The sequence below is a fragment of the Pygocentrus nattereri genome, chromosome 22, assembly GCF_015220715.1.
Source record: "Pygocentrus nattereri isolate fPygNat1 chromosome 22, fPygNat1.pri, whole genome shotgun sequence".
Taxonomy (NCBI): Eukaryota; Metazoa; Chordata; class Actinopteri; order Characiformes; family Serrasalmidae; genus Pygocentrus; species Pygocentrus nattereri.
Window position 1 is genome coordinate 11,056,266 of NC_051232.1, and position 14,167 is coordinate 11,070,432.

The window sequence follows — 14,167 nt, forward strand, 5'->3', positions numbered from 1 at the left end:
TGACTGAAATTGTTGCTGCTGAGCAATATAAGAAACACTAAGTAAAAAAGTCTAATAACAACTTGGTGTACAAGGATAATGTAAAAAAACCAAACCAAATTACACCATCCATGTCCAAAAACGTTGGGACGCTGTAAGAAATGTACATGAAACAAAATGCAATGATGTCCAAATTATTTAAACCCTATATTTAATTTAAAAACTACAAAGACAACATAAGTGTTGAACCTGATTTTTTTTTTAAATATATGCAAAAAATATATCCAACACAAGACATAATAACAAGACATACAACACAACATAACACAAGATGTACATTAACGACTTTCTGTTATTTTGATTCACCGGAGAGAGCAAGGTCAAATGTGCTGTCTTGCACTCCTGGCCGCTGTCATCAGCCTCGATTGAACTTGCGATCTACCAATGTGGTTAAGAATGTTTAAAAATCAGTTTTAAATAGTTATAGTCTGTTTTATAGTAAATGTTTGTGCTTTGTCTCATTGCACTAACCTGATTCAACTTATTGGCTCATTAAAAGCCTCCTTGTTGGCTGATTCAGGTGTGTAAAGCAGAGCAACCACAAAAAGTGCATAATGTGACCTGTGATGGATATCTAAACAAGAATGCTTTTAAAAAGCACTGTCAATAAATACTGTCCATCACTGCACTGACAAATACAAGTTGAGAACTGTGTGATAGAAATACTGACGTCGTGTTCCCTGAGCCAAAGAATAAAAGGACCATCCAGGTTACTACCAGCATAAAAGGCAAAAGCCAGGATCTGTCATGTTACGTCTGATACGAGGTACTAGTAGTGGCTCACTTGCGCATCTGTGAAAGCTTCCTTAACACTGAGCACATTTTGGAGCAACCTATGCTGCCTTTTAGACGATGTCTTTTTTAGGGACATCCATGCTTATTTCAACATGAGAATGTCAAGCCATAATCTGCACGTTACCACAGCATGGCTGGATAAGAGCAGGTGCTAGACTGGCCTACCTGGTAGACTTGTCTCCCACTGAAAAGGTGTGCAAAACAAAACACTGAAGGCTGTGTTGAACAGCTGAAGAATGTAACAAAAAAACAGCCAAAAATTAAGCCTCCAAAGCTGGACCCGTCTTCAGCCCCCAAACGTTTTATTAAGTGTTGTTAAAAGGAAAGTTCTGTAACACAGTGGTAGACGTACTCCTGTGCCAACCTTTTTGGAATATGTTCCATGCATTAAATTTGAAATGACCATATGATGTTAATAAGGTACAACATAAAATATTGTGTTTCTGTCTCATTTCACTATTTGTCCTAACAGAGTCTGTGCTCACAAGCAACTCTAAGTCCTGAAAGCGAGGGTCAAGCACTGTAGCCATTTTGAGCCAATCATAATTAAGTGCAGCTTTCCGCTCTGACAAGTCCTTCATGAAGGCGGTCTTGAATTTCACAATGTAGGCAGAATCCTCATCAGAGACCTTCATAGTGTGGTCCAGGAATCACAGGACAAGCAAGACCGCAGAACATGAGACGCAAGTCTCTCCACCAAGAAGATGAGTCACATGTCTGCAGTGAGAAAGAAATAAAAATAAATTAGCTCATCAATTACAGTGATCAATTTAGGCGATAATGATTCAGAAAATATTTTACACTGTTCCATTTACCTGCATGGTTCAAGGATGGCTGTTTCCAAGACGACGGATCATAAACAGTGTGGAACACCTTGTGGAAACATCCTGGATTAGGGGTCATTTTCCTGGTGCCCTTTACTCTTTATACAGTTCCACTGTGGTGGCTGGACTGCGTCTGAAATGACCCACAATCTTGCGGCACTTTGCTAGAACATCATTAAATCCACAACTGTCCAGGCGCACAGTGACGGATCTCTGACTAACATGCGCAGCACACGGCATCTGCTGAAATGGGAGCCGTCTCGCTGTTGCCATCATGTTTCTGCACAATCGGCGCCAATTGTTGTCACATTTAGCTCAATTTTCCAGAACTACAGAAAAAAGGTCTGCGCAGTTTCCTGCATGATGTCTGTTGTTGGCTTTCTCTACAGTGAGGGCGAAAGATGCGATCACCTGCATTCAGCAGGTCGTGTTTTGGCTGCTTTTCGTCTCCATAAAGCTGCCTGATCTTCCTCGCCATGGTTTTCCTACACGGGAGTTCGTGAGCAGGTCCGGTGTCGCGGTCTAACACAGGCTGTAGCCCCCTGTCCTCGACCCCCGACAGCGGTCTGCAGTCTGCTGCGATCCATTTAGCCGGGGAGTTGTTTCAGACCCAGACTTCCTTATTTCGGCCCTGAACCGGTCGCCTGGTCCAGTGCGGGCCGGCTGGCCGGTTATTTACCGCTGAAGCAGCTGTTTGGCATTGAGATGGTATTTTAGGCTTGAGCAGCTTCGGTGAGAAGCAAACGCCTTTTTGCACAACTTGCATACAACAGCAGTCTTTTGGAAAGTCCCATCAGGACGTTTTTTAAAGCGAAAGTCCCTCAGTGGACCAAGAGAAGCGGCTTCGTCGTCCATCGTTGTTGTTTACGGATGTCGCTTGTGCATCAGATTTACAGGCGTGCCAGAACACGCGAATACAAAGGTTCCGGCTCCACCTTTGGGGGTGTAGCTGCAGCAACAGTAATGAGATGAGCAATATCAGAGCATTTTCAGAATTGGCTTCCAACACGGCATTGGGGCGTTCTTAATGAAGTAAATGAATGAAATGAAGCGGCACAAAAAAAAACAAGCATTTCTCCAACATTGACACTTCCATGTTCATTTAATAAGAAAAAGTCTAAAAGTCAGCTTAAGTTATAAACAAGAAAAGGGTCAGTATGGGAGAGTTTGAAAGAACAGAACACAGTACAATTGAAAATCCTAAATAAAGAAGAAAAACAACAACTACCGACTCTGGTTCTAAAAATATGGGAATATTTGTGGACATCTGACAGCTCTTTCCATTTTACCTGGTGTCCTGTTTTTACTGCCAAAATAAAAATCCATGTTTTTTTTCCTAAGTACAGATTCCATCAACATCCATCTGAAATTCTTGTAAAGGAAGTCAAACAACCAAAAGTGTATGGGTGCTCTATGAGTTCTAGCATAAACCATTATAGTGTTACGGAATGGCAGAGAGGCGGACCCAAGTGCAGAGAGGAGAACCTGTGATAAAGGGTCTTAAATAAATGAATGAGGTGATGAAGTGCAAATGGAGTGATTCTGCACGTTGGGGTTGAGGTGACTCAGAGCCAGGCTCGAACCGCTGATGTACTGAATCCGAGGAGATACCGCTGTGCCACCGGGAAGCACAGGCGAAAACAGGAAAAAACACATCAACGTATGGGAATGAAAAACGTCAGGAAAGGGCAGACAAAGGGGACGCTGGAAGCAGCGAGCTCAAACGAAGGCTGAGCAAGAAAGGTTCAGTAATCAGAAAACCAAAGGCACGTCCTCTGTGATCATGAGAGGAAGATAAGCTTTATGTTTCACCTGTTTGTTCTTTGTAGAACACTTTTTGTTTGGCTTGGAGCCGTTTCTTGTTTAGGCCTTCTTTTTGTCTATTAAGTATTTTTGGGGCAATTTGGTTTTTGCAGCTCTTTTTTTCAGTCCCTTTTAAATACCTGCCTGGGCTAAGTGCCGTAGTCACTCCTCTAGAAAGGTGTGACGAAGTGCTGCTGTTTCCTGCGGTCTTAAGTAGAGGAGTCCACAGGTGTGCCAGGTTGGTCCTAAGGGCTTCTGGGAATTGGAATTTGCTGAACTGGTGGCGCCTCTCCACTGTTGCCCTCTGCTGGCGGCCAGCGGCACAGGCTGGACCCTCACATATATATGCTTAGTTTGATGATGTTCACCTCAAACCCTCAATAAAAAAGATATCTTGTTTAAAACATTGAATAAAAACGATTTTAAAGAAATACTTTCACTTTTTTTACTTATTTATAAGCATGTTTTTTTACACTGAGTAAAAAAGTAAGTCATACTTCAACTTTTGCTTAGATATAAGTTCTAAGCTTGCTTAAAGTAGTTATCAGCCTAGAAAAAGTCTAGAAATTGCTAGGCATAAAAGATACACCCCAGTCTTGGTGAAAATTCATTTGACGGCCAGTTGGTGCAATGGCCTAAAAATTATGCCCAGAATGTTATGACTGACCAGGCATAAGCCCTATTGGTGCAAAAGGCCCCAATCATTTCTGTGCCAGGAAATATTCCTAGATATTCCAGCATCTTGGCTAGGCATACTTTGCAAACCAAAGTATGTGCCACACTATCATGAAAGTCTGCAATGCATTGAGTTCACACTTCAGCCACATGAAGTTCTTCTGCGGATACAACAACCTCAGACACAGATGGTATGAAAGTGTCAAAGCTGGTATGAAACACCTAAACTTCCTGTCCTGAGAGCAAGTATGTTTTCAGCAGTATCACCCAGACAGAGTCACTTTGAGAGCTGAAGACTGCAGTGGAGACTTCACATCTGCAGAAACAGCAAAAACCCACTTAATGGCATCAACACGTTTACAGAAGATCAAAGAGCTGAAGATGAATGAGGATATATATGCAAATTCAGGAATTACAGACAACACATCAACTCATTCAGACGACAGCAATGATTATGAGGACATCTACGCCAATGAAGATGATGTCCCAGAGACGAGTGTGACCAGAAGCCGTAAAGGAGCTATGACCTCAGGTACAGACACACACACACACACACACACACACACACACACACACACACACACACAAGGCCTATACCAAAAAGCACCAACCAACATGCAGATCTAGGGGTCAAGGGAGGTTTTAAAGCATTTCAGATGGAGTTGTGTGACGTCACAACATGGAACTCCAATTCAGTTACACATCTGAAAAGTGTTTGGTGCTGAGTTTCTTCAAATATTCACTCATATTTCTCAAGGTGAGCAGTTTGAATGTGTATCTGTGTAACACTGTAATATACAAATATAAATATACACGCTTCTCACCCACAATCTTCATCACGCTTTAAAACGTTTACACAGCTTATGGGCTTCAGCCTCTTGTACTGTGTGACAGAACCTGTAAGAACTAGATCAGTGTATTAACAGTGACAAATCAGGGAGAACAGACATTCCACATTAATCTTGTTGCTCATTAATGAATTTAGTGTTGAATAGAGTGTTGCTTATAAACATTGCCTGGCCTTCCGGGGTTGTAGGCCCAAATGTTTGTTAAGCAGCCTCAAACCTTATAAGGTTACACAGGCGAATGTTCACCCACTCAGCAAACTCGGAGAGAAAGAGGAAGAGAGTGCTTGAGAGAGAGAGAGAGAGAGAGAGAGAGAGAGAGAGAGAGAGAGAGAGAGAGAGAGAGAGACAGACAAAGAGGGCCGCAATAGAGGGTATAACGCCTAATATGATAAAAGAGGACGCGAGAGAAAATGAACCTTTTGAGATTGAAACTGTGCGATTGAGGTCACGTGTACGAGAGAAAGTTTGGTTGTGAGAGAGGCGGTTTGCAAAGGGCTCTTTATTCAGCTACAACAGTCAGTCTGCTGGTAATTAAGCAGAAGTAACTGACACTCATACATCGTAGTTTCAAATGCACTTTTGATGGGTTCCTACTTTCCTGAGTATTTTAAAATTTTAATACTGGGTTCTCAGAGACGAGCAGAGACGAGATCACAGTCCAACTTAACTTAAATGAATAACTCAGGAATGGCATACAAAACCAAGGGGGAAACGGTGCTGTGTCTCAGGATAGCACTCGGCTCTACTGCTAGCTGGATGGGCTACTGGAGCTGCAGGTTAAAATGTTTTATGCTGTTCTGTGTTCAGGAAATGAATATTTTCTTCACATTAAAAACATTCTAGTGTATAAACTGTATAACGTGTATAAACTGTGGTTTTGCTGAAATGGTCCATCTTAATTTTGGACTCTCTCTAGAGCGCCCGCTAGTGTTCCAGAAATCCAGAACACATAGATCTCTTTACAAGATTTCTGGGGCTACTCTCTTTACTGCTAGACTCGTGCCGTTTTCCTAAGCAAATAGTCCTACCCCTCAAAATTCCCAGCAACAAAATACTAAATAATTGCTACTAAACCGAATGACTAAATTAACTGAAAGAACTAGGCATATAACAATACTTTTATCTCTACTTAAATACATTAGTGCAAAATGTTTTCTATTGGTGAAAGGTCTGCAATGCAGGCAGGCCAGTTCAGCATCCCGGACTCTGCCGAAGCCATGCTGTTGTGATGGATGCAGGATGTGTCTTGCTGAAATATGCAAGGCCTTCCCTGATAGAGACGTTGTCTGGATGGGAGCATACTGTATGTTGTTCTAAAACCTCTATGTACTGTTCAGCATTGATGGTGCCTTGATGATAGGCACTAATGCAACCCTATACCATCAGAGCTACCGGCTTTTCAACTGTGTTGGAAGCTGGGTGGTCCCTCTTCTTTCCAGTCTGCAGGACAGCATCCATGGTTTTGATTAATCTGAGCACAGAACAGTTTTCCATTCTGCCTAAGTCTATTTTGAATAAGCTTTGGCCCAGAGAAGACGTCAGTGTTTCTGGATCATGTTGACATATGGCTTCTTCTTTGCGTAATACAACTTTAACTTGCATTTACGGATTGCATGGCAAACATAATGTTCACAGACAATGATTTCTGGAAGTGTTACTGAGTGCATGCAGTAATTTCCAGTACAGAATGCCTGTTTTCCATGCAGTGCTGCCTAAGGGATTGAAGATCACAAGCATCCAATATTAACCGTCTGCCTTGTCCCTTGTGCACAGGGATTCTCTGAATCTTTTGATGGTATTATGTACTGCAGATGGTGGGATATCCAAAGTCTTCGCAATCTCATGTTGAGGAACATTTTTCTGAAGTGTTCCACAATTTTTAGGCACAGTTTTTCGCAGATTGGTGAACCTCTGTCCATCTTTGCTTCTGAGAGACTGTGGCTCTAAAGTATTCTTTTTATAACCAGTCATGTGAGGTTAGTTGCAAAATGCTCCCACAAGTTCCCATATCTGAACATTCTTCTCTCTTCTCTGAATTCATTTGTCCACATTATTTGATACTTACAGTTAGACACAAGCAGACACAGAAACAAACTGGGAGTTCCATAGAATCTGTCTGTTTTCCACTGTGACAATAGTTGTTAGACTGGGACCTAATGCAGCCCTGCACAGCACTGGCTTAACGTGATGCATCCTAGACCTTAAATAATGCTTGAGAATGAGAGAGAGGTGCGATCGAGATAGAAAATGAGCCCCCTTTTACCCTGTTCTTTAATGGTCATGACCCCCACAGGACCACCACTGAGCAGGTATTATGTGGGTGGTGAATCACTCTCAGCACTGCATTTATACTGACACTGGTGGTGTGTTGAACTGGTAATAATGGATCAGTCACAGCAGAACTTCCTCAGTGGTCACAGGATGCTGTTATCTGGATATTTTGGTAGGTGAACATATATACACTGCTCAAAAAAATAAAGGGAACACTTAAACAACACAATATAACTCCAAGTAAATCAAACTTCTGTGAAATCAAACTGTCCACTTAGGAAGCAACACTGATTGACAATCAATTTCACAGCTGTTGTGCAAATGGAATAGACAACAGGTGGAAATTAATGGCAATTAGCAAGGCACACTCAATAAAGGAGTGGTTCTGAAGGTGGGGACCACAGACCACTTCTCAGTACCTTTCTGCTTTCTGGCTGATGTTTTGGTCACTTTTGAATGTTGGTGGTGCTTTCACACTCGTGGTAGCATGAGACGGACTCTACAACCCACACAAGTGGCTCAGGTAGTGCAGCTCATCCAGGATGGCACAATCAATGCGAGCTGTGGCAAGAAGGTTTGCTGTGTCCGTCAGCGTCCAGGAGACAGGCCAGTACACCAGGAGACGTGGAGGAGGCCGTAGGAGGGCAACAATCCAGCAGCAGGACCGCTACCTCCGCTTTTGTGCAAGGAGGAACAGGAGCAGCACTGCCAGAGCCCTGCAAAATGACCTCCAGCAGGCCACAAATGTGCATGTGTCTGCACAAACCTCCTAATGCAGGACAATGCTAGACCTCATGTGGCTGGAGTGTGTCAGCAGTTCCTGCAAGATGAAGGCATTGAAGCTATGGACTGGCCCACCCGTTCCCCAGACCTGAATCCGATTGAGCACATCTGGGACATCATGTCTCGCTCCATCCACAAACGCCACGTTGCACCACAGACTGTCCAGGAGTTGGCGGATGCTTTAGTCCAGGTCTGGGAGGAGATCCCTCAGGAGACCATCCGCCACCTCATCAGGAGCATGCCCAGGCATTGTAGGGAGGTCATACAGGCACGTGGAGGCCACACACATTACTGAGCCTCATTTTGACTTGTTTTAAGGACATTACATCAAAGTTGGATCAGCCTGTCGTGTGTTTTTCCACTTTAATTTTGTGTGTGACTCCAAATCCAGGCCTCCATTGGTTAATAAATTTGATTTCCATTGATGATTTTTGTGTGATTTTGTTGTCAGCACATTCAACTTTGTACAGAACAAAGTATTCTATGAGAATATTTCATTCATTCAGATCTGGGATGTTATTTGAGTGTTCCCTTTATTTTTTGAGCAGTTTATATTACCCACCCCAACTTAATGTTGTACAAAGTGTGTATGTGTAGGTATCATGCAGTCCACCAGCATGGACTCCAATTTCCAGAACTCTTTGGGTGATCATGTGACCCTGTCTCCATCACACACCTGTCAGACAGTGTGTCCCAGTTCAGAGGCTGCATCCTTTGGAGGACGCAGTCTGTGAAGGCATGTAGGCCCCTGAAGGCTGAACCGAAATGAGATGGTCTGCCCTACAGTGGATCTTCTGTTTGCGTCACAGCATCGCTGTTCCCGCCCTTACCGTTGCACCTTGAACACCACTGCTGTTAAGTTATTTTAAAGTTCTTTAAAGATGGAGCCAGAAACGTTCATTTTAATTGTTTTTGTTGTATTAGAGCTGGAGATACTTTACCACCAGCTACTGATGAGCTGCATCTCCACCATTCAGATATGGCCAATACGAAGAATGGCAAATGAGGCTGAAGCTGGTTTCCTACTTGTTTGCCAACGAGTTGTTCAAATATTTTTGGTTCCACCTTAAATGGTGCAGCAGTTACATTCTAGTATCTAACACAGAAATGTCATGCATTTAGGTAAAGTGAATACACTGAATTGGTGAATATTATTGTGTATCTTTCTAGTTTCCAGAGTCAATACGGTAGGAAGAAGATACTGCCGACTAACTGCAGTGTGTCTGGGGCTGCTGTGTGTTCTCCTGCTGACTGCCATCACAGTGCTGTGGATCAAGTTCAACAACCTGACTACAGAGAGAGACCAGATACAGACCAGCTACATCAACCTGGCTAGAGAGAGAGACCAGTTACAGACCAGCTACATCAACCTGACTAGAGAGAGAGACCAGTTACAGACCAGCTACATCAACCTGACTAGAGAGAGAGACCAGATACAGACCAGCTACATCAACCTGACTAGAGAGAGAGAGACCAGATACAGACCAATAATGAGAACATGGCAAATGAGATGGTCCAATTACAGAAAGAAAAGGAAACGCTTCAGAAGAATTTGGCAGAATTAGGTGAGTAAATAAAGCTCAAGTTAGTGATCAGAAGGAAACTAGAACTACTAGAACTACTCTAGAACTACTCTTAGTAGCTCATGACTGGGGGCCGTAAGATCAAGAAAAAATCCATAAAATCAATATAATGCAGTAAGATATATCGGAGCACCCTCCCGACTGATGTGGACACATTATACAGGAATCACAAGGCAAACAGAGCCTAAAAACAGAAAATTGTTGTTTTTATATAAAGACACTCACAACAGCAGGTGTGCACTGCTCAGCGTCTCTGAGTGCCACTCAACAATGACTCAGCTCTCTATTACTATATTCTAGGCCTGGGAAAAATCGAAATATTGATATGATACTTAAAAACATGTTAAACAATAAAGTGCCCCATTGTATTAAAATCACATAAATAATGTAACATTGAGTGTCACCATCTTTTTGAAATATTTGTGGCTGTTTCTTCTCTAGGCAGCACGGTGGCGTGGTGGGTAGCGCTGTCGCCTCACAGCAAAGAGGGCCTGGGTTCGATTCCCCGAGCGGGTGACCGGGGTCCTCTCTGTGTGGAGTTTGCATGTTCTCCCCGTGTCTGTGTGGGTTTCCTCCGGTTTCCTTCCAAAGACATGCAGTCAGGTTGATTGGACATGCTAAATTACCCCTAGTTGTGAGTGACTGTCTCTGTCTGTCTGTCTGCCCTCCGATGGACTGGCGACCTGTCCAGGGTGTATCCTGCTTTCCGCCCGAAGACTGCTGGGATAGGCTCCAGCATCCCCCACGACCCTGACGGAGGAGCGGATTAGTAGATGGATGGATGGATGGATGTTTCTTCTCTATTTAAGGAGACACTTTTGTGCAAACACCACCCCCTGCTGGAGAAACTAGACTGATAAATCCCCTCTAAATGACCACGTGTCAAAGCCATTTTTTCATTTTTATGCAAATATGTCTTCAGGTGAGCTAAGACTAACAAACACTGTTGTGCTGTCACATTAGAGACACTTGGTGACTCTGAAGTCTGCAGCAACGACATTAAAGCACATTTATTTAAAGATGCTTTAATCGTCTCTTAAGAAAGAGCAACAACTAATGACTCCCTGAATGTTTCATGCTATTTTGAAATGTATAAACTGCTGAAAAGCCAGATATTTGAAAATGCGCCACACGACAGCACTGAGGAACAACAGGGAAGATGGGATAGCTGTGACTGAAGACTGCAGACAGCAACTGCTGTGATAGCAGACTAGCAGTCTTAATTCTGACTGTACGTTAAATAAAGACAGAGTATTAACATCTTAATGACTGAATTATGCAGAAAATCTGAAGAATCACTCGAGCTCCCCTTCAAATGAATTGACCTATTAATGCATGACTTTCTCTACGAAAAGAGCAAGAAAAGAAAACTTCCAATTTCTACTACATCTCTACTGAGAAGAAGAGCTGGAGTGAGAGCAGAAAGTTCTGCAGAGAGAGAGGAGCAGACCTGGTGATCATAAACAGCAGAGAAGAACAGGTGAGAGAGAGAGAGAGAGAGAGAGAGAGAGAGAGAGAGAGAGAGAGAGAGAGAGATACAGTGCACTACACCCCTTTAGCTGTTATCTAATCACATTATTCCATACTGTACCATGTCAGGAGTTCATCAGTGAAGCATTTGGCAGCTCTGAAGCTTGGATTGGTCTGAGGGATGTTGACACAGAGGGGGTCTGGAAATGGGTGGACAAATCAACACTGGCCGCTAAGTAAAGGACCACTGAGCTGAGCTCTGCTCATGATGCTGTATTCACTCTCTAAGAAGGTCTAGAGGTGTAATAGTGAAGACAATCTGATTCTCTGTGTTTCAGGTTCTGGTGGACAGGGGAACCCAATGATTATGGACGAAATGAGGACTGTGCTGTAACTGGCTATAAATATACTGGATCTGAACGAGTCTCAACCTGGGCTGATTATTCCTGTGATCGTCCTGCAGTTGGAATCTGTGAGAAAAGATTTTAGTTTAGTCTACATGAGGGTGAACAGCAGGACCTGAGTTTGTCTGTACGTTTAAGATTATATATGATATATTTTACACTCATACAGCATTTATCTTACATTTTTGAAAAAATATGGATTTACTTGCATCAAAGAAAATAGTAAACTTTTGAATTCTGCCTGAACTTTTGTAGCAAATCAGTTACTGCCTGACAAGCTTTTGAGCCTGGCACTTACCCCCACCCCCCCAACACACACACACACACACACACACACACACAGTCTTTTACTTTTATATATATATATACTTTTTAAGCATTAACAGCCTATTACAGGAATCTACCATTAAACAGTATAATTCAGAATATTTCAGCAGTTGTTAAACTATTTTACCTCATTCTGTGACTCAAACGTGCTTTTGCGAACAACTTCTGGTGTTATTATTCTTGATGATTCTTACTTTTATACTTGTTTACTGTTTTCCCTCAGTCTCCTGTCCTTTATATTATGTATACCAGTGAGTGTTGGAACAGTTGTGAAAATAGTCTTATTATAAAGTTAGTGGACGATACAGGGACTGTTAATCTTTTATGCTAATGGAGCTGTAGTTCATGACGCTGCTTCATGGTGAAATTAGTCATTTCTTCATCTGAATGTTATGAATACAGAGGATATGGTTGTTGATTTTAGGAAGTCTTTAACACAGCCCATACCTACATTCATGATTCTGATGTTAGCTGTGTTTAACTACTACTGTCATTAGTTACTACTGTCAAACCTGCCACTGTCATAGGATGCCACCTTTGCCACAAGACAGTTCCTGAAAGTTCTGTATATTTAAGAAAATGAACCTTTTAAGCCTGTTTTTAAGCAGCTTTGACCGTTGATGTTTTTGTCCTATTTTCAATTAAATATAGCGCTTGCACATCACTTTAAATCTGTTTTTATTTACATTTAAAAAGGAGGTTGTACTTTATTGAAATGAATTGTTTTAATGGAAATTATGCTTACTGTACAGAATGTACAAAACCAGCTTTCCTTCTTTATTGTCTTGTACTGGCACCATAAAGCAGCTTGAATTTTACAGAAGCAAAATCTTCAAGGTGAACTGACTTCCTTACTGCCCTCTAGCGCCACCCTAGTGAAACTCAATCCTTTAGTATGTTCCACTAATGTCTTTTTAAGACTATTCCTTACATTTTATAATTCATTTGCTTGACACTTCACTCAAATTGTTGCTACTGAGCAATTCAAAGAAACACTGGGTAAAAAGTCCCAAAATAACTTCAGAGGAAATAGATAATGTACACAAACAAACATGGCTCAACAATCGATACATAGTGTGTGTGTGTGTGTGTGTGTGTGTGTGTGTGTGTGTGTGTGTGTGTGTGTGTGTGTGTGTGTGTAATGTTGACAAACCAGGTCATTAACAAATTGATTTTATGTTAATATTTGTAGCATGTTGACATGGTAGAAACAAACCAGCACACTACTGGCTACACTGCCATATTCACACCTAAACCACAGTGTTATTTCTTTAAAGCCCAAAGAAACTGCTAAAGGAACACAACCCTTAAACTGCCATTAAAGCATAGAGTAAAGAAGTAGTGTTTTCACAGATTTGACAGAGACATGTTCACTTCTTTACATTCTCCTAACAGAGGTGAACAGTTATAACCAGTTTACTCAGTTACCTGTACAATTGGATAGATTTATATTTTTTGAGTATTTTCAAACACTACTTTCATATATGCTCAATTATACTTGTGAGGAAAGAAGTCAATTTTTTACTCATTTATACTTTAAGCTCCGTGCTAAACACATGCTGGTTCATGCCATATGTATTAGTGCTACTGTGTCCACTGGAGTTCTGCTCTTACTTCAGATCTACTTCTACTTCATTATTTCATGGTGTTAACTGAATATGGCTGCTCTACCACCTCTGTCTTCTACTGATTCAAGAGATATCTCAGAATGTTTCTAAAGAACTGCTTGGTGAAGCTGAAGAGAGAAGAACGAGAGGACATGGTGGTGGCTGCCTATGAGTGCACCGACAGGGTTAGGCCATGACCCTAACACAGAGGAGTACGCCAGAACAAGGAAGATCCTTCAAATTCACCACCCAGGTATTATTAGTGTACTTTATCTAAAATTGCCAATCTAAATATCCATCTGCTTGGTCTTCCTCACTTCAGCAAAAGTCGGGGTCAATTTACCAGAAGAACGAAAGTTAGTGTTTCCTGCGAAATGATAATTTACTAAATATTGTAGTGTAGATGGATTAAAATCATTTAGCTTACTTTAAATTGTGTTTAATATTGTTAGTGGAGTTACTTTTGTGCCATTGGCTAGGCTGTTTCTGTGTTCAGTTGTTTTGCAAGTCATGCGCAGCCGCAGTAGGAGAACAGTAGTCTAAGTTTGGTTTATGAAGAAGGCAGCTCGTAGCTCACCGCATGGGCGAAAACAATAGCGTTCTGTGCCCGAGCAAGAGTGCCTCAACACCTGTAGCCAGACCGTAACCACACAGAGACTGTAACAGCGTCCCATTCATTTTGAGACTGTGGTGAGTGTTGGTTACTTCATTGCCCTGTACTGTAGAAGATTCTCAGTA

The 14,167-nt window shown here is 42.0% G+C and overlaps 1 protein-coding gene and 1 long non-coding RNA gene across 2 annotated transcripts; one reads left to right on the top strand and one right to left on the bottom strand.

The window, feature by feature from the left end:
• Positions 1-1,094: 1,094 nt before the first annotated feature.
• LOC108417371 lies at positions 1,095-2,289 on the bottom strand. Its single transcript, XR_005129369.1, has 2 exons — positions 1,650-2,289; positions 1,095-1,551 (listed from the first exon to the last, which is right to left on the bottom strand). It is a non-coding gene; the product is annotated as an uncharacterized LOC108417371 (long non-coding RNA).
• Positions 2,290-9,531: 7,242 nt separating this feature from the next.
• LOC119262044 (C-type lectin domain family 17, member A-like) lies at positions 9,532-11,810 on the top strand. Its single transcript, XM_037532913.1, has 4 exons — positions 9,532-9,603; positions 10,977-11,101; positions 11,221-11,327; positions 11,430-11,810. Exons 1-4 carry the CDS (start codon positions 9,537-9,539, stop codon positions 11,578-11,580), a joined length of 450 nt encoding a protein of 149 aa, XP_037388810.1. The 5' UTR covers positions 9,532-9,536; the 3' UTR covers positions 11,581-11,810.
• Positions 11,811-14,167: the final 2,357 nt, after the last annotated feature.

What these genes read in the sequence shown, in the direction of transcription:
- LOC119262044 (XM_037532913.1), top strand. Translation starts at nt 9,537, where the DNA reads ATGGCAAATGAGATGGTCCAATTACAGAAAGAAAAGGAAACGCTTCAG. An exon ending in GAAGAATTTGGCAGAATTAG is followed by an intron (nt 9,604 to 10,976) that starts GTGAGTAAATAA and finishes CTCTACGAAAAG; the next exon opens with AGCAAGAAAAGAAAACTTCC. An exon ending in TAAACAGCAGAGAAGAACAG is followed by an intron (nt 11,102 to 11,220) that starts GTGAGAGAGAGA and finishes GTACCATGTCAG; the next exon opens with GAGTTCATCAGTGAAGCATT.